Source organism: Podarcis erhardii, assembly GCF_964252035.2.
Source record: "Podarcis erhardii genome assembly, chromosome: 4".
NCBI classification, from domain to species: Eukaryota; Metazoa; Chordata; class Lepidosauria; order Squamata; family Lacertidae; genus Podarcis; species Podarcis erhardii.
The window spans coordinates 60,941,810-60,960,286 of record NC_138508.1 but is presented as its reverse complement, the minus strand read 5'-3'; the positions used below and the strand labels follow the sequence as shown (position 1 = coordinate 60,960,286).

General features: G+C 41.6%; 2 protein-coding genes across 3 annotated transcripts in view; both read right to left on the bottom strand.

Moving 5' to 3' along the window:
* The window catches only part of SRPX (sushi repeat containing protein X-linked), a 29,997-nt gene extending 26,262 nt beyond the window's left edge, over window positions 1-3,735 (bottom strand). Inside the window, exon 1 of one of the 2 annotated variants that reach the window (XM_081858898.1) lies at window positions 3,556-3,735. In XM_081858898.1, coding sequence (XP_081715024.1) covers window positions 3,556-3,628 — 73 coding nt within the window. In that variant the 5' untranslated portion in view covers window positions 3,629-3,735. The remainder of the gene's footprint in view (window positions 1-3,555) is intronic. The other variant, XM_081858899.1, reaches the window with a different exon arrangement.
* A 1,602-nt stretch (window positions 3,736-5,337) lies between these two features.
* RPGR (retinitis pigmentosa GTPase regulator) overlaps window positions 5,338-18,477 on the bottom strand; it is a 43,939-nt gene continuing 30,799 nt past the window's right edge. Inside the window, exons 14-18 of the mRNA XM_081858862.1 lie at window positions 14,886-15,152; window positions 13,897-14,139; window positions 12,426-12,465; window positions 8,122-8,219; window positions 5,338-5,852 (exon numbers count right to left, since the gene is read on the bottom strand). Of these exons, the coding sequence (XP_081714988.1) occupies window positions 5,634-5,852; window positions 8,122-8,219; window positions 12,426-12,465; window positions 13,897-14,139; window positions 14,886-15,152 (867 nt within the window). The 3' untranslated portion in view covers window positions 5,338-5,633. The remainder of the gene's footprint in view (window positions 5,853-8,121; window positions 8,220-12,425; window positions 12,466-13,896; window positions 14,140-14,885; window positions 15,153-18,477) is intronic.

Sequence of the window (18,477 nt, the reverse complement as noted above, 5' to 3'; positions counted from 1 at the left end):
TCTCGTTGCTCGGTCCCAGCTCCTGCCCACCTAGCAGTTCAAAATCAAATCAAGTGCAAGTAGATAAATAGGTACCGCTCTGGTGCGAAGGTAAACGGAGTTTCTGTGTGCTGCTCTGGTTTCACCAGAAGCGGCTTAGTTATGCTGGCCACATGACCCGGAAACTGCTTGAGGACAAACGCCGGCTCCCTCGGCTTATAGAGTGAGATAAGTGCCGTAACCCCAGAGTCGTCTGCAACTGGACCTAACGGTCAGGGGTACCTTTACCTTTATGCATAAAAACAGTAATTGACAAAATCCCACAAATGAACTTAAGGCAAAACCTAAGTGGTGGCAGGAAAAATTAGCAACTTTTTGGAAAATGACAAATAATGCTCTTATTCATTTAAAATCATCCTCAGAAGCAGATATTTCAAACCAGTCTCAGAATTAAAAAAAACCCCAAACCCATGGCTTTACCTTGAACAAATATCCTTTCTGTCTTGAAAACGGAAAGGGGAAGTGTGCAGATTTCCATGCTAATAAATTAGAGTAAATGTGTTTGCCAAATGGGAAAGCACATCAAACTGCTCAAAGAAGTCATTAAGAGGTTTGGAGGGAAGTGTCATCAGTATGTGAATGACACTGTGCTTTATTTATCCTGTTTTGACAAAACCAGATGAGGTGGTAAAAGTCACAGAATAAGTATGGGGAACCTGGTCATTACCTCAGCCAGCACGGCCAGTGAACAGAGATGATGAGAATTGGGAGCCCAACAACATCTGGAGGGCCACAGGTTCCCTAGCCCTGTCATAAATGGCTGCCTGGGATTAGCAATCATCAATTGATGAGGGTGAGCAAACCAAAGTTCAATCTAGATGAGATAGCGCTATCAAGTTGAGTCTGATTAGTTTGCAAGTTTGTGGCTCCCTTTATGGTTAAATGGACTTGCACTTTCTCTGAATTGTAAGATGAGCAGGTTGAACGTACTCCTCAACCTGGCTTTTCCTCCTGGAACCAAAGGCAACAGTGCTTTTCACTCCCTCAGTTTGATATGCCAGCCGAGGCCAGTGCTACAGAATGGTGAGCTATACATGGAGATTGCCACCCTATGGAAGGTGCTCTGTTTGATGCTGCCCTTGAAGACTTGTTTGCAAACTTCAGTTAGCTTAGTTCAGAACTCATAAGTTCACTTGTCACCAAGAATAAGCAAATGGAAGCACAGAGCACTGGTATCTAAAGAACTTTATTAGCTTTCAGCTTGTTGGAGCAATTCAAGGTGCTGGTTCTAGCCTTGAAAGCCATAAAATAACCTGGGCCAGACTACCTCAAGAAGCATCTTCTCCCATGGAATCTTCCCTACATCATAGGGAGCATTACTCCAAATCCCATCTTTATCTAACTTTTGATTGATGAAAAGAAGGAACACAATATGGTCACAATATGGTCTTTTGTGACCATGCTGCGGAACTCTCCTTCCCAGTTATGCTCTTATAAAGACTTTTTTATTGCAGGAAGCAATTGGATGATAAAACATGACTGCATCTTAACTGCTGTGCATAGGTGTTTTGGGCTATTGTATTATTGTGTATATATGATGCTGTTTTATTGGCCACTGTTTTACATTTTTCATAAACTGCACTGATATGGAGATTATATCGTAAAATAAATAAAACAAATGCATTTTTCCCAGCGGCTAATGAACATACAATAAAAATGCCTATCTACAAATACAACATAATTAAAAGGAGGGTGTAAAACTATTATTTTGCATTCATGTGTAAAACACATAATACTATGCTCCTGGAAATTAGAAGACCCTGTGTCATCTTGCCAGCTTCTCCCAGCACTGTATTGCCATTAAAAACAGCCAATTCTCAACAGTGTCCAACACTAGTGAAAAATGCTAGGGTCCTCCTCATACAGTACATATGCATCATCTGCTCTTATAAACTATTCCAGAAAGAGAGATGACAGCAAACTAACTTGTTCATGAGATTCAGATTAAGGAGCTATGAAATGGCAAGTGTGCAACTCTGTACCAGATTTATTCAGCATAGTCCTATGTCAACAACCAACATACATTTAAACACAAGCAGAAGCCCCCTTGGGTAGTAGAAAGCCAAATATAGTACATTGCGTACCCAAAACCCATCATGATCAAAGGACCTAATAGACTCTAATTAGCACTTTTAACAAGAAAAGCATTTTATAGTTTTATCTTGCTCCTTCTTGCATCAATGCTTATGGTTTTCTTTGATGTTTTGCTTTTAAAAATATATAGTTTAGTTTTGCCCTGTGAGGTAAATCAGTAGAATTCCCATTTTACAGAACTGAGGCTGAAGACTTTCCCTGGGCCACACAGGGAGGCGGTCACTTGACAGGGATTTGAACATAGCCTATAATCCAGTTAACAAACCAGACAAGAACATCTAGCCTAAAGGACCCTGCCTTTAGCAGGCAGGATCAGCAAGCTGAAACTATCCTGACTAAAGGCTAATGATCAGGTTTTATTCACAGAGCCACAGAAAACAGCTAAATTTTGGCACTCAAACCATGGTGAGCTTGTTGCGTGCATTCACTACCACACACAGGATTCAGTTTTTGGTATGACCTGGCTAATATCATAGAATCACAGTTGCAAGGGACCCCGAGGCTCAATGTATCCCAACCCCATGCATTGCAGGAATATGCAGCTGTCCCTTACCAGGATTGAACCGGCAACCTTGGTGTTATCAGTACCACACTATAACCAACTGTACATGACATCAGACAATCTTTTAAAAATATGTACTGCAGATGATCCATGTGAGCAGGAAAAGTCTAAACTGGGTCTTCAGGTCCATGGGGGAGTATGCCATGCCAGTGTGAGAACACTTCTCAGGCAGGCACAGCAACTTGACTTTGATGTGATGCCACCTGTAAGGGGCTCTGGTACTATTTCCATGCCAGGCATCACATTTAAACTGTGTGCCAGTACTTTGTTTGTAGTGGTGGAGACAAGGCTAACTGAAGCGTTTGCCAGTCACTCATTATTCCTATACACGTACGAACCCCATAACTCGGTCCATTCACGCGCAGAATAAGACTGCAGCCAACTCTTAATTACACACAGGTGTTAGGTGCGTTCACAAGTTATCAGGTTTGTGTGGAACACTTACGTGGATGAGACCGCCGTTGCCTCTGCTTTGGCCCGAAAGATTAGCACCGGCTGGGGTGCTTTTAAAGTCTCCCCCCCCCTCCCAAGCAGCCTTCAACAACTGACGCCCCAAGACTACTAGAAGCTTTGTTTCTGAAAGGAAATTCTCATGCAAAAGAATTGCAAACCTACACGACGAGCACACTATATTCTTATTTCGGGGCGTCCCTCACAAGGGTGGGCCGCCGCTTTCCCACCTTGGGCGTAACTTTCGGCCAGGTTGCTGCAGCCGAAGACTAAGCAGCGGCGTCTCTTTCCTCGAAGGCGCCTTGCGCCGACTCGGAGGCGGGCGCCGCCTTCCCCGCGCGGTCCCGAAGGCATCCCCGCCGCCGCCGCCCCCCTCCTCGGTTTCCGCCCCCTCTCCTGAGCCCCCTTACCTTGGTACGCGAGGCTGAAGCGCGCGCCCACCGCCAGCAGGAGAGCAGCCCAGCAGACGGAGGGGCTGCGCATGTTGCCCTCGCCCTGGCGCCCCTTCGGCTCCCCCTGCGAGGCTGCCGGCCGACGCGAGAGCCGGGAGCAAGCGGGCGGCTCGGGGAGGGGCGGCGAGCAGGCAGAGGGGCTCCCCTCGCAAGCTCCTCCCTCCGCAGCCTCTTCCCGCTGAAACTTCACCGCAGCCTCCCGCCTCCTCCTCCTCCTCTCCCCACAGGACGCCGAGCTCAGCTGCAAAGCCGCGCCGAGGGAGGCTGAGGTGGCCCCGAGGGGCGCCTTCCTAGCTGCAACGCTCCCGAATCAACGCTGGAATTTTTTTAACTGGGATTCCGCCAGTTTAAAAAAAAATTAATTTCACCCATTGCGGTTTCGAAATGTATTTTCCCTCCACGGGCCGTTTGCAGAATCAGTTCATTTATGATGGGGGAGAAGCAGGAGCTTGGAAAGGGTCAAGCACGCCCAGCCGCCTGCTGCTTTGCTCAAGGCCGCCTTTTCGGCGAGCCCGCCTTGGGTTTCCCCCTCCCTGCGTCAGCCCTACTTGTAATCCAGGCCACGATGGTCTCGCGCGCCAGACTGCGGGCTCCCCTCCTGCCTCTGAAACGCTTGAGGCCTTCCCAGACATGCCCGCCGCCAAGGAGCTTTTGGTGTGTGGCGGGACTTCTTCCAGCGTTACCCCTAGGCCGACACAAGTAAAGCGGTATCCTGCCGCCACTCACGGGGAGCGGAGCCTTTAGCAACTCTTACTACTCCGATGCAGGGACGGAGAACACTGCCTAGGATTTAGGCCAGTTTGGTTTTCTCAACAAGGACATAGAAGTTGCCTCAGTTCCAGTCAGTGGGGAGTAAGAGAGGCAAAGTGACCTCCGCGTGGGCTTCCCAGACATATCTGGTCAGCCACTGTAGGAGCAAAATGCTGGGTTTTCGGGAAAGAAAATGCATTGTACATGCATTGACAATTGCGTCAACGGTGACACCTATCTTCCTTAAAATCATTCCTCAAAACTCATTTTTTCAGCATGCCTTGTCCACTTGATCCTAATTCCCAATTAACCGATCTTTAAGTTCATGTAATGAAATCTGCAGACCTTCATCTCTCCCTCTCTCCATTTCCCCAGTTGGCTTTTAGATTGTAAGCCTCTTGAGAGCGGAGTGTTCTCTAAATTGCCTGTTTCTTACTTATTGGAAACACTTGGTTTTAAAACAACACTTTTCTCCCTCTGTATGAGGCACTAAAGGCTGCTCACAAACCATAAACAATGATAAAACAGATATAAAACAAAAGTATGAATAAAAATAACACCAAGTTGGCAGATATTACAATGCATATTCAGATCACCAGGAGAAAAAGGAGACCCAAGAATTTGACATTCAAACCTCCTGCTGATTCAGCAAACATCCAACTACAACAAACAAAAAAATCAGCTTGACACTGATTTTCATTGGGTAAGAGACCAAAGAAATCTTCCAGGACAGGGCACCACACAGTGCTTTTACCTGATTAACACAAAACAGGGCATCTCCTGATAACTTCTAGGAACAGGCAGTAGTTCTTCAAGTATCCTGGTCCTAAACTATTTACAGTTTTTAACATCTTCATCTCAAAGAATAAGTAGCTTAACAAGTATTCTTCTGGCTATCTTCCTGAATCAACTGCAATGTGAATTTATACTTGTAGATTCAAATGATAAATTTGTTTATTAAAAAACCCAGTAAAATACCTCAACCCAACCTTTGAAGTACAAAAATATATATTTTTTATTAAAACACAGAGTTAAGGCCACAACATTTCAGTAAGACTGTGATACTCATCTTTGTTGCAGTAACTAAAAATATTAATACAAATAAATACTAGGAAGTTGGTCCAAAATCAATGCAAATCAGTTGAAACATGCTAATTTTACAAAAAAAATCCATCAATATGATCATTATATATCTGCCATTATCATTTTCAAGTATAAATTGCAGTATCTGCTTGCAAGCTGCCATTTATGACACCACATTTATGCAAGCTTTATAAATTTAAGCATCAAAGTATTACACAGGTAGAGGACGTCTTTTTGGCCTGATGTGGTGCCTCCTTTTGATTTTCTTCAGCATGGTTCTGATTTTCATCTTTACTCTTCTCTTTAGGTAAGTCTTCTTGATTGCCAGTTTCCTGCTCACTGTGAGGAAGATTTTCAAGTTTGTTTTCATCACAGCTGTGTGCATTCTTCTGCTTTGAAGTCTTTCGTTTAAAAAAAGAAAACTAAAACACACATAGAAAAACAAAACACACATACAATTATTAACTATTTTGAAAACTATTATGTTTGACAATTCTTTTAAGGCAGAAAAAGGAGTCTGCATGCACAACTTTTTACTTATCTGGACATAATATGAAACAAAATGTTTATATCTAGAGAGATGATTGCAAGTTTGACTCTCATATCTGCATCTTGATCAATGTTTTTTTCAGAATTTAAGTTCCACTGAGTTAAGCAGGGCTTACTTCCAAGTAAGTCTTGCAAAAAGCATAATACAGTACTGCAATCTTAAACCAGTTAACTGTGCTAGGACTATTGCCAATAGAAGCAGGATGAAGAAGAAACATTCCTAATGAATTATTGTAACACAAACAACAAAGCATTATGCAACTATGATAATTGATAACAGATGTTTGTTTACAACATCCAAGTAGACTGCAAAAGATTATGCTCAAAAATAAATGGGGATATGTCAACAGAAACATTTGCTGCTTTCAGACTTAACAACTAGTTCAGTATGTAGTACTCTTGGTTGCAAATTTATCTTATCTAAATAAGCTGTGCCCATCATTTTCCAAGGGAGAAACAGTGATTAACTCCCATCCTGAGAACACATACTTGCAAGAAACTTGGATTTGAGCCATCTAAAGTTTCATACAAGGGCAAAGCATCTTGACAATTCACAGATCATACAACCAAGCTACACAATACTTTCAACTTCTTAAGGTATGCAAATATGGTGCAGACTTTACCATAAGTACTAATTTTGACTACAGGATGATGAATACATCTTTTCGATGTTCCTTCATTAACCTCCCTTGTTCCACACATAACAAATTAGCACATCTGAGACTATGCTCAAACCTTGGTTCTTGACCTGATTTTTCAATGTGCCATCTTTTTTTTTAAAGAAAGAGCATTCAAAAACCTTCCACCTGCAGTCTGACGTTACATAGTCTAAACTTTAGAGTGTTCTGCCATATGCTATTTCTGCATGTTTGAATTGGCTCTTCGTTAAGAGAATGTAGTAAAAAAAAAAGGCTAGCAACTTTATATAATCAACAGGTTAGAAATTCAGATTAGCTCAAAAAATGAACAATTAGCTCAATGTATAGAAACACTCCAAATTAGACTACAGTACTGTGGTTTGATATTTAGTAGCAATGTAGTGCTAGGCACTGAACACAGAAGCCAGTTTTCCTTCCCAGAAAGACTACAAACCAGTATCCCTATTCTAAACATACATACTTGGAAATAGCACTGAGTTATGCATAAGTAAACCAACTGGAAGCTTGACTGCCATTACGATTATCCATAATTGTCATGTATCAGAAATTGATAAAGTACATAGACACACAAAAAATCCATTCTGCCTTGTTTAAAAACAAGAGTTTAATGGACATAAATGATTTTATATGTTTATTTGTCACTGTAGTCAAAATAAGGCTGCCTCTCCCATCCTTCAGAAAATATCAGTTTTGAAGAAAACTGTCTTGTTTTACATTTTGCTAGGTTTCGGAATGCCCAGGTACATTCAAGAGGGTAAAAAACCATGATAACCTTGATAAAAAGTACTTTGTTATTTCTTGGGAAGATGCTAATTTGTTTCCATTAAAACCCTATTTTAATATCTGCACCCCAAATGCATCTATCCAGAGCCATTACTGATCCTTCCCTATCTTCACTATTTGCTCACCAAGTATCCTGCAGATTGTATGCCCTACTGCACTGTGTACAACGATTAGTAAAGTATTCATCAAGGTTGCAAACCTATAGTCATTTACTTGGGAATAAGGCCCAATGAATGGTGGCACTGTAGTCTAAACCATAGAGCCTAGGGCTTGCCAATCAGAAGGTCAGCGGTTTGAATCCCCGTGGTGGGGTGGGCTCCTGTTGCTTGGTCCTAGCTCCTGCCCACCTAGCAATTCGAAAGTACGTGCAAGTAGATAAATAGGTACCGCTCCGGCAGGAAGGTAAACGGCGTTTCCGTGCGCTGCTCTGGTTCACCAGAAGCAGCTTAGTCATCCTGGCCACATGACCCAGAAGCTGTCTGCGGACAAACGCCGGCTCCCTTGGCCTATAGAGTGAGATGAGCGCGCAACCCCAGAGTCGTCCGGGACTACCTAACGGTCAGGGGTACTCTTAAGGCCCAATGAATAGGAAGGAAAGTTCTAAACATGGTTTCAGGTGCTTGTCAGGTTTAACACTTTTCCTTCTGTTGGGGGCAAGGTATCCAGGATGACATGTAAAAAAAATATCTTTTTTTTTTACCCTTTTTGCCTTCTGCGGTAGTTTTGTCTTGTCCTCGCCACCGTCTGCAATTGCTCCTGAAGAATTGTTTGTGACGCAAGCCACTGCAGTTTCACGGTCTGAAAATAACCCAACAAATTAGCCGCCACTTTCAAAGTCCCACTTCTGACTAATTCAGCTAACACAACCTTAAAGTCATGAGCCATTCATCTTAAACATGGAGGCATTTAATGGGATATTCAGTAAAGCTAAAACTAGACAGCCAAACCTCAAGAATTTTAGTTTTATTTGACTCATATCTATTCTTAGTTGTTGTTCTCATTGGGATCCAGACACTTATAACAGAAGAATGAGTATAATGTTGGTGGGCATGTAAATTGTTTTGTCTAAAAATCTTACAGGCAACAGAAGGCAGGGTATTCTCTATCAAAGCAAGAAAACAACAAACATGACCCATCCCATAAGGTTCCCTAAGATATCTGAGCTGCATTGGAACAGAGGAATGTTCTGTGCTACTAAGAGTATCTCCACATAGCAGAATAATCCTCCCTCTCTCTTTTGATGCACAACTGAGTTACCATAGCAGAGTGGCAGAACACACACTTCATTATTCACCCAGGCCTTTGGATCTTCCATTGCTGTGTTCCTGGGGGCTGAGTTTGTTGTAATGGCTGCTCTATGGCCTGCTTTGATGTATTGTGGTTTAATTAGTTTAAGTATATTGTTTTGTTTTGGTGTGCTATAAAACCACCCTGTGGTTTTAGACAAAGGGCAGTCTATAAATAGAATAAAGACACAACAGATCCCAGGTTCATTCCATGGCATCTCCCGAAAGAGCTGGGGAAATCCTGTTGGAAACCCCAGATAGCCACTGCCAATCAATGTAGACAACAGTGAGTGTGACAGATGAATCGTCTAATTCAATATACTGCAGCTCATCCCAGTTCCATATCATAGATCTTATAACCAAAAATAAAACACGCCAAAACTGGTGTGAGAGGGGAGAGAAAACTGGGAGTGGGTGGACATAACACTCAGCTGCAGTTTATTAAGCTGTAGTTTATTGAGGTGGGATTGTTAGGTCTGAAGCTATTTACTTCCTTTCATGTATATCACAGGGTGGGCCTGACCTATTCGTGACAAGGTAGACAGGTTGATATTGGGAAGACTGTGAACATGGACAGAAAACAGACATTCATATCACCAGAGACTGAGGAGGTTTTGCCCCCCCCCCCCAAGACAATTTTAGCCCTGATTGCAGTAGATTATTTTTTTCCCATACGAAACATAGAATTGTAGAATTGGAAGGAACCTTGAGGGTCAACTAGTCCAACCCCCAGCAGGAATCTCAACTAAAGCATACATGAATGGTGGCCATAAAACCTTTGCTTAAAAACCTCAAAAGAAGGGGAGTCCACAGCCTCTTGTGGGAGTCTGTCCACTGTAGAACAGCTCTTGCTGTCAGAAAGGTTTTCCGGACGTTTAGTCAGAATCTCCTTTCTTGTAGAAGGGGAGTTTATTGGCTTGTGGGGTTTTTTGTTCTTGTTTTTATTATGTATTTTCTGTTCTTATATTGTATTTCTATGTTGTGAACCGCCCTGAGATCTACAAATGAAGAGTGGTATACAAAACAAACAAACAAATGAGAAACAAGCTTGCTCCATCTTCCATGTGACAGCCCTTTAGATCATTGAAGATGGCTATCATACCTCCTATCAGTCTCCTCTTTACCACGCTAAACATACCAGACTCCCTCATTCGTGCTTCATAAGGCTTGGTTTCCAGATACTTGAACATTTTGATCACTCTGCTCTGCATATATTCCAGCTTGTCAATAGTCTTCTTAAATTGCGGCACCCAGAACTGGACACAGTACTCCAGGTGTGGTCTGACCAAGGCAGAATAGAGTGGTACTATGACTTCCCTTGATCTGGGCACTATATTTTGGTAGATGCAGCCTAGAACAGCATTAGATTTTTTTGCTGCTGCTTATTGTCTACCAAGACCCATGGATCCTTTTTCACATGTACTGTACTATTTGCAAGCCAGATGTCCCCCATCTTATATTGGTGCAGCTGGTTCTTCCTGACTAAGTGTAGACCCATACATTTCTCCTTATTTGAATTCATTTTGTTAGTTTGGGCCCACTTCTCCAATCTGTTAAGGTCATCTTGAATCTTCTGCGGCATTGGCCAACCCTCCCAGTCTTGTGTCATCTGCAAATTTGGTAAGCATCCGCTCAGTACCTTCAGGCAAGTCATTTATACAGTCGTTGAACAACAATGGGACCAGGATAGAACCCTGCAGTACCTCACTAGTCACTTTTTTCCAGGATGATGAGTAGTGGGCTCAATTCTGTAGAATTCCCTTCCACTTGTGATCAGATCACTTGTTGAACTTCCAGGGACTACAGAAGACCTTTTTTATTATTATTATAACAAGCATTTAGTTGACATCTGGTTTTATAGGTTTAACCAATTGTTTATCTTTCCCATATTTTATTTCTTGTGTACCACTTAAGAGACAATTGTAGTTAAGTTGGCTCTGCAAACTGACACTTAAAGGATCTCTAAAAAACAAGCCCTATTGTTATGCAGCTCAGATCTTAAAGTTTCAGCCTGTATGGGAACTATAAAACTCAGCAATTCATGCAGGATCAGGACTTTAATGTATTATTTGGTGTTTGGTGCTTATTTGGTATTCAACCAGGGACAAATGCACTAAAAATATTTGACAAGAAGTTCCTGAAAGTTAACTGGAATATAAACTCAAGGATTCTCTTTTGTCTCCCCACCTTCAGGAATTATAAGTTTATTTGAATCTTTGTTTTTACTTGCACGATGAAAAGCAGATAGCAGTACATTTTTTCATACTTAGAAATAGGTAAAACAATCACAAGGAAACTTCTAGTATCCTGCTCTTTTCCATTTGAAATATTACAACAATGCAGGCTGAAACAAGATCTAACACAGCTTGCTATATTTGCTGAAAGTTTCCTGAAAAAGGCTTAGAACTCTATGCAGTTAATACAAATTGGCATTAACAATGTTTTGTCTCTCCTTTTAAAACTGGCAGGGTTCAGTTCTTTTCTAGCTGACACAAACCACAATGACAGCGTGGCAAGGACAAAGGGGCACATAACTCTTCTGGAGTAAACTGTAAAATTAAGACTATATTAGTGACCACCTAGGAGAAAGCAAATCTGACAATTCCACCCAGCAAGGGCTATCCTTAATTCATCCATGATATCAATTTATCATTTGGGCAGGTACGTGAAAGGAAGACGAGCTAAAGCAAATGGCTCATTAAAACCAAGGATCTTATTTATTGACCCACAGAACTGTCAGTCAACACAGAGAGAATTACATCAATTAATACAAAGCAGGGAAGACACACATGTAAAATAGTCTGGAAGCAATCAGCACCACTCCCTCCTAGCAACTGTCTATGCAGTGAATTCTAGAAAGGATAAAATATTGCACCAGATGAATGAAAGAAGGTGTTCTTGTGTAAGAATCTACCATACGCTAGTTTCTACACTCACAAACTCACACGCCCCCTCTACCCTCCAAGAATGAGGCATTATGAGAGTTCAAGGGCACACTCCAGCCAGGCAAATACACTTGAAGTACAAAGCAGGGTGAGGGTTCCCATAATGGTTTAACCCCGTTGACTGTTCTTGCATGTTAATCTGCCAACCTGTATCATGTCTACATTAGAATCAGGAGGACAGATAGTATCTTCAGTGGCCAGGATTCTTATCTTCTTGTGTCCCAAAACGTGTTGGAAATACTTGGTGTCAATTACGACATGATGTTGGTAGTTAAATTAGTGTGCTAACTTGTAACAAAAACTGGGTTGTATTTAACGAGCAATCCCATGGATTGATTTATATACAAATAGCAATGCTGCTAAGCAAAAAGCACATTTTTAGATTCTATTTAGATGCCTAGATTATTACTTTTTAAAAAACTGAACTAAACTAGATTATGACAAAGATTTTCAGAAGGCCAACAAAACTGATAATTTAGCTAACTGCTGACTCTTTATCAGAATGGACACCCAGTGCAACCCTATGCATGTTTATTCAGAAGCAAATACCACCAAGTCCAATGGAACTTAATCCTTATTAAGTGGGCTTAAGACTGCAACCACTTTCTCCTTGATAGAAAAGGTTGATGCAAACAATTACTGATGCTTGAAGAGCTATGACTTCCTTAGGAAACAAAACACAGCTCTTGTTTGAAGTCAACATTATGCAATGTTTCTAGAAGCAAACAGGTAAAAGTTAAATGTTGAAAGCTGATTGGCACATTTGTTCCTACCTTGCTTAGCTGGGTCTTCTTCTGTACATGTCTCTTCTTTCTAAAAATACATATATATAATATTGTTTTAAAAAGTGGTTAAAAAAAGAATACTTAATTGAGAGTACTTTTTAAAAAAGGAGAAGCCCCAAAGGAATACACCCACTCTGGGGTCAAAATGACGAAGGGGAGGATGAAAATCTCCTAAGTCAATACATTATTTAAAAGAAAATCAAACTATCTCCCTTATTTTCAAATAACAACCATCATTTAGTTGGAGGGAGGGAGGGAGGGAGGGAGGGAGGGAGGGAGGGAGAAAGAAAGAAAGAAAGAAAGAAAGAAAGAAAGAAAGAAAGAAAGAAAGATGGGTTCATTGCTACAGCAAAAACGTGTCTGAAAAAGTACCGATATTGCAGCATATGATGAATTTTTTTTAAAAAAGCTGAAAGGAATGCAAACACAGTTTCCTTGCCTTACCTACAAAGTCCTCTCTACATCAAAGCCCTGCATGGGTCCCAGTTTGGTCTGTGAGCCTGTTTTCCCAAACCATGCTCATCCACCCCACACCTGATGTCATGTCAAGTTACAACTGACAGCTTTAAAGTGCCTTTCCTTTGTAAATGAGGCTTGCTGTTAGTGCCAATCAGCTGATAGGTGGTGACAGCAAGCCCTGGTGGGACTGGCTGTGCTATGGAGTGATCCAGTGGTATCGGGACTTGCTGCAAGATTCCTTTGCAACACTGGCTTGAATTCAATATGGCAATCCAAAGATGGTCCTCTGCAGGGAAGGACTGAACTGTGCCCACAAAGAAAAAAATTACTTTGGGTCACCTGATACCACTGAGACGTCAGGTGATTGAAGGCTGGAAGGTTCCATCAAAATGGTTGGTAGGTGGTGAGGGAGGGCAGTATCAGGCCTGCCCACTGACTTTGATCCCCACCTGTGCTTTATAGTCTTGCCCCAGCTTACTTCTCTCCTATTATATTTCCAATACAACCCTGCTTGTGAGCTTTACTCCTCCAGTGCCCTCATCTTCCATTGTCCAAAGGTCTCCTGGCTCTCTCAGAAGACTTTGCCTTTCTCTTTTGCTTTCCTGTATGCTTAGACCTGCCTGCCATGAACACTGATTTAATACCATCTCTCTGCCTTCCTTCAAATCCCTCCTCAAAACTTCCAAGGTTCCCATGCCCTATTGTATTTTAGTTTGTAACCCAGCCTAAGCCCACTTAACTGAAACATACTATGTCCCTGCCTCCCATTCTTCCTTGTTTTTCCATGTTGAATTTTAGACTGCAAGCACTTCAAACACAGAAAAATGAACAGAATCCACAATAGAGCTCTTCAATTTGTTTCTTTGTTGTTTAAGTCAGCTTCTTTCCTTGAATACACATTAGAACCAATCTATGGCTGAATTTTGACATGACTAACAGTACAGGGGATAATGGGATCTTGAGAAAGGTACAAAACTGAAAGTGAACAAAATTGTTTCACCTTTATAGTTTCTGTAGTCATCTGATTTGTTTCCTCAATCTCACATGATTTACTGCTCTGTCCCGCATTTTCAGGTGATGGATCATCATTATGTTCCACTGCAACTGGTTCCTGCCCCTTTTTCTTGTCCATTTCTTCTTCTTCTTCTTCTTCTTCTTCTTCTTCTTCTTCTTCTTCTTCTTCTTCTTCTTCTTCTTCTTCTCCGTTATCATTAGTCTCTTCCTCGTCGGATGATTTTTGAACCTGTGAAATAAATGAATACATTTTATGGCTCTGAACACATGTAGGAGATACACATTGCAAAACAATTTTCTGGTTAATATTATATAATATTAAAGCAATCCAAAGCTTCATATACACTATACCTTCAAAGCACACTGAAAGCATATCTCCACCCCCTGCCGAAAAAAGTATCCTGGGATTATTAAGAGTGCTGGGAGGAGTAAATTGCTGTTCCCGTTATTCTTTAGACTAGGGACAGTATGTTTTGAATGTGATTTAAAAGTATGATGTGTACACAAGTCCAACTCCCCAGTCCATCATGTGGGAGTGAGTTTGAATGAGGTGGAGATGTCCCTGTGCTCAGGCCTGCCTGGTTCTGCCGATGAGGGCCTGCTCAAATGACAGCACCAGAAGAAGCTCCCAGCAACAAACCCTGAAATGGGGCACCTGCAGGTGGAGGAGGGCAGAGCTGGGCCACCACAGAATCTACTGTATCCTAAGTCATCCCTGCTGTTGTCACCTGATGTCAATGATCCTAATCTAGGTTGCCTTCACTGCACCAGCTAGGAGCTGGTACTGTATAGCTATTTTCCTCCCTGCCCTGACTGGTGTGAGCTGCAGTGCTGAGAATGCAACAGAAGCTACGATGCTCCATTAAGCCCCACTGCTGCTGACCAGAAGGTTTCTACTGCAATTTAGATAGATAACAGGAGATGAACCATGATATCCCCAGTAAGTTTAACCCTGAACATGAATAAATGATTTACCTTTATCGTTTCTGTAGATGTCTGGTTCTTTTTCTCACTCTCAAATAATTTGCTGTTCTGTTGCTCATTTTCAGGTGCTTGATCATTATCGTCTTTCACTGTATCTTGTTCTCCAACCTCTTCCTTCACTATTTCCTCAACCACCTCCTCCTCCTCCTCCTCCTCCTCTTCTTCTTCTTCTTCTTTTTCCTCCTCTTCCTCTTTTTCTTCTTCATTGTCATGATTCTCACCACCATCACTCTCTTCCTCATCGGATAATTTTTGATCCTATGGTGTCATTGAAGACAGGTATTTTTTTAAGCTTAGGTTTGGCAGAATAAATAAAGGCTTGATAACCCCATATAAACGATATATGAAAACTTGCAAAGAAACCACTCAACAGGCTTTGCATTAATAATCTATTTTGTAGGTGTAACAAGTTGAATGAAACGAAGTCCAAAGCAGAGGCAACATCACAATGTCCATGAATTTCAGTGGAAATAAATGTTCCTATGATATTAAAAATAGAGACTATAACATTTTCATATGCCTTCTTCCTCACACTATAATACAGATGCTACAGCATGTTTCGAAAATCTCATATATGTTAAACCATGGAAATGGACCACCAGCCCCACATTTATCAATTAGGTGGGATTCTCCTGTTAAAGGTTTTTTGTTTCGTTTGTTTTTTGCTTTATATTTTTGCACATAAGAACTGTGTAACCCTTTATGAAATAAGGACACTCATTCTTTATAACACTTGTTTGTATGCTTGGCGTTATCATGCTGAAGTTTAATTAAACGTATATTCTTTAAAATACATATCTCATCTAAAATATGTGTTGATATTTAAATCTAGAATTGTATTTGATAAAACTGAGGTTTTTACTATTCTGTATATTAATAAAGTAGTACTATATGAAAAAGCTAATGAGATGGCTCAGTTTGCATGTGCAGAGTTAATTTTTATCCAAGCAATTGTATGTTGCCATGGTAATTATTTTCAAGGAACATGGGCAATGCTTTTATGTTGGGTATTTTAGATAACTACCTCCAACTGCAATTTTTGAACGTTCCAGTATTTAGCTAATACACTAAAATTGATATGAATATTTTTCATTGTCAATCATAGTTACCTACGGAATAGACACAGTTTGTTTGAGATACCTGATGTATAAAGAAAACCTGTTCCAAAGGGATGCTGTGCTTATCAATCAGGAGTCAGAAGTCAATGTATTTTAAAATACAGTCACACCCAATGCTAAGCAACCATATCATGTTTTATACAAGATAGGGAAAGGATGTGGAAAAAATGCACAAAACAGGAAATACATACAGAGATTTCTAGCACACACGGTACACTGTGGGCATGTCCACACTAGAGCATTTCCATTCCCATTTAGTATGTGTAGTCAACATGACAATGACATCAAACCCCAATCTAGAAGCTTCTCCTCTATAAATTTGAGTTTACTGGGGATAATCTGATAGAGTGGGGAAATCAGGCTCCACTTGGGGACACAGATTATTTGTTTTGATGTTCTTTTGGGGGTGGATCCATTGTCATTTTCTGCTATTCGCCTTTCCATGCCAATTACTTCCTCAATGCTTTCATTACTTTTCCAGCTGTGCTCATAACTACAGTGGTGCCCCGCAAGACGAATGCCTCGCAAGACGAAAAACTCGCTAGACAAAAGAGTTTTCCGTTTTTTGAGTCGTTCCGCAAGACGAATTTCCCTATGGGCTTGCTTCGCAAGATGAAACGTCTTGCGAGTTCTTGTGAGTTTGTTTCCTTTTTCCTGCTAAGCCGCTAAGCCGTTAATAGCCACTAAGCCGCTAAGCCGTTAATAGCCGCTAAGCCGCTAATAGCCATGCTTCGCAAGACGAAAAAACCGCAAGACGAAGAGACTCGCAGAACGGATTAATTTCGTCTTGCGAGGCACCACTGTATTTCCCATGCACTCCCCAAGGAATTATTATTTTGTTATCCCTCATATCTGCACAAAACCAGAAAACTGCAGAAGCAAATTTAGAACTGGTTATGTGCTTTTGCACACTTACCAAGCAGGGATTTTAAAAGAAAGCACAAGGTGTGCTTGCAACGATCTGTGTGCATGCCTTATCCGCACTCAATTGGTGCAACAGAACCAACAAATTTGAAGGCATAGACAAATACAAAAGGGAATGCCTATTGGTATGAATGGAAATTTGCTCCCCATATGTGTGGGGTTGGACTACTCCAGTCTAATTCGAATGTGGAAAAAGTAGATTAACAATTAAATAAAGCTCAAATGTGAACAAGCCCTTAGTCTAAAGATGCTAAATTACCTTCTGGTGTGCCAGTTCCTGAAAAGTAGAGATCTCCTCTTTATGTCCACCTCATACACCTGACGTTGCTAAAAAAAACCCCCCAGAACTTCTTCCAAACATTTCCCTCCCCTATTTCCACTGTTTTATGGGATCTCTCCATGGACCCTCCCCCCTGAAATATTACTAAACTAGTTTGCTCAGGTTCCATTTAGCCAGGAGAAAACAAAGCCAGCTCTGCTCCCCTTCGTCATGCTGCATGGGAGGAGTAGCAAAGTTGTGACACAGGAAGAATATGGAATTGGTTACAACTGGGGTCAAGTGTAACAAGGAAATCCTGAATTTGGCAAAGTTCTGCCTCCCTTTTATGTTCTGAGAGATTAAAGGGCATAAACAAGCAGTGGCAGGAGGCAACATGCTAATGTGGGGCTGAAAGAATAAAGACAGCCATACAAACCAGCTAGAGAAAGAATTTATTAGCTCTTCAGTGGTGTTCTTGAGATATCAAAATTTCCTTGATGCCAAAGAAACTATGGTCAGGGTGGAGATAAGAGGACACCCATGTGCAAGAGAGAAATCACAGATGAAGGGCAGGATCTCAGTCGCAGAGCACCTGCTGCTTTGCATGCAGAAGGTCCCAGGTTCAGTTCACTGAGAAGTCCAAAACCTTGGAGAGCAACTGCTAACACTGCACAGACAATACTGAGCTATATGGACTAATGGTCTGACTCGATATAAGCAACTTCCCACATTCCAATGAGGCCAGATCTTTGCTTGCTGTTCTATTCACAGCAGTTCCCTTTGGCCAACCATAGGCTTGCCATTAGTCTGGAAAATTCCAGACATGTATGGAAATCCAATGCCTAAAATGGCATTGGGGTGTGTGTGTGTGTGTTGAATTTTAAGAGATGCCAGAAATTTCTGGGATGTATGGCAACCCATTCCTCCCCTTCAGTTTTCTGTCCGTCCCCCCCATTTTTTCAGGGTTTGATTTTTGCTTTTAATTTTTCTGGAGGAGGCTGAGCCCTGGTGGAAGTGGAAGTGACAAGAGGTCACTTCCCTTGGCTGGGGGGAGGGGGAGGAGGAGGCGGGGGAGAGAGGTGACACAGCCGCTGCAAGCTTCGCCGTTTTCATTTTTCCAGGGGAGGGGTTTTGTTTGTTTGTTTGTTTCTTACAGTAGCACCTTAAAGACCAACTGAGTTAGTTCTAGGTATGAGCTTTCGTGTGCATGCACACTTCTTCAGATTTTGTTTTGACCATGGCAGACCAACACGGCTACCTATCTGTAACTGTTTGTTTCTTG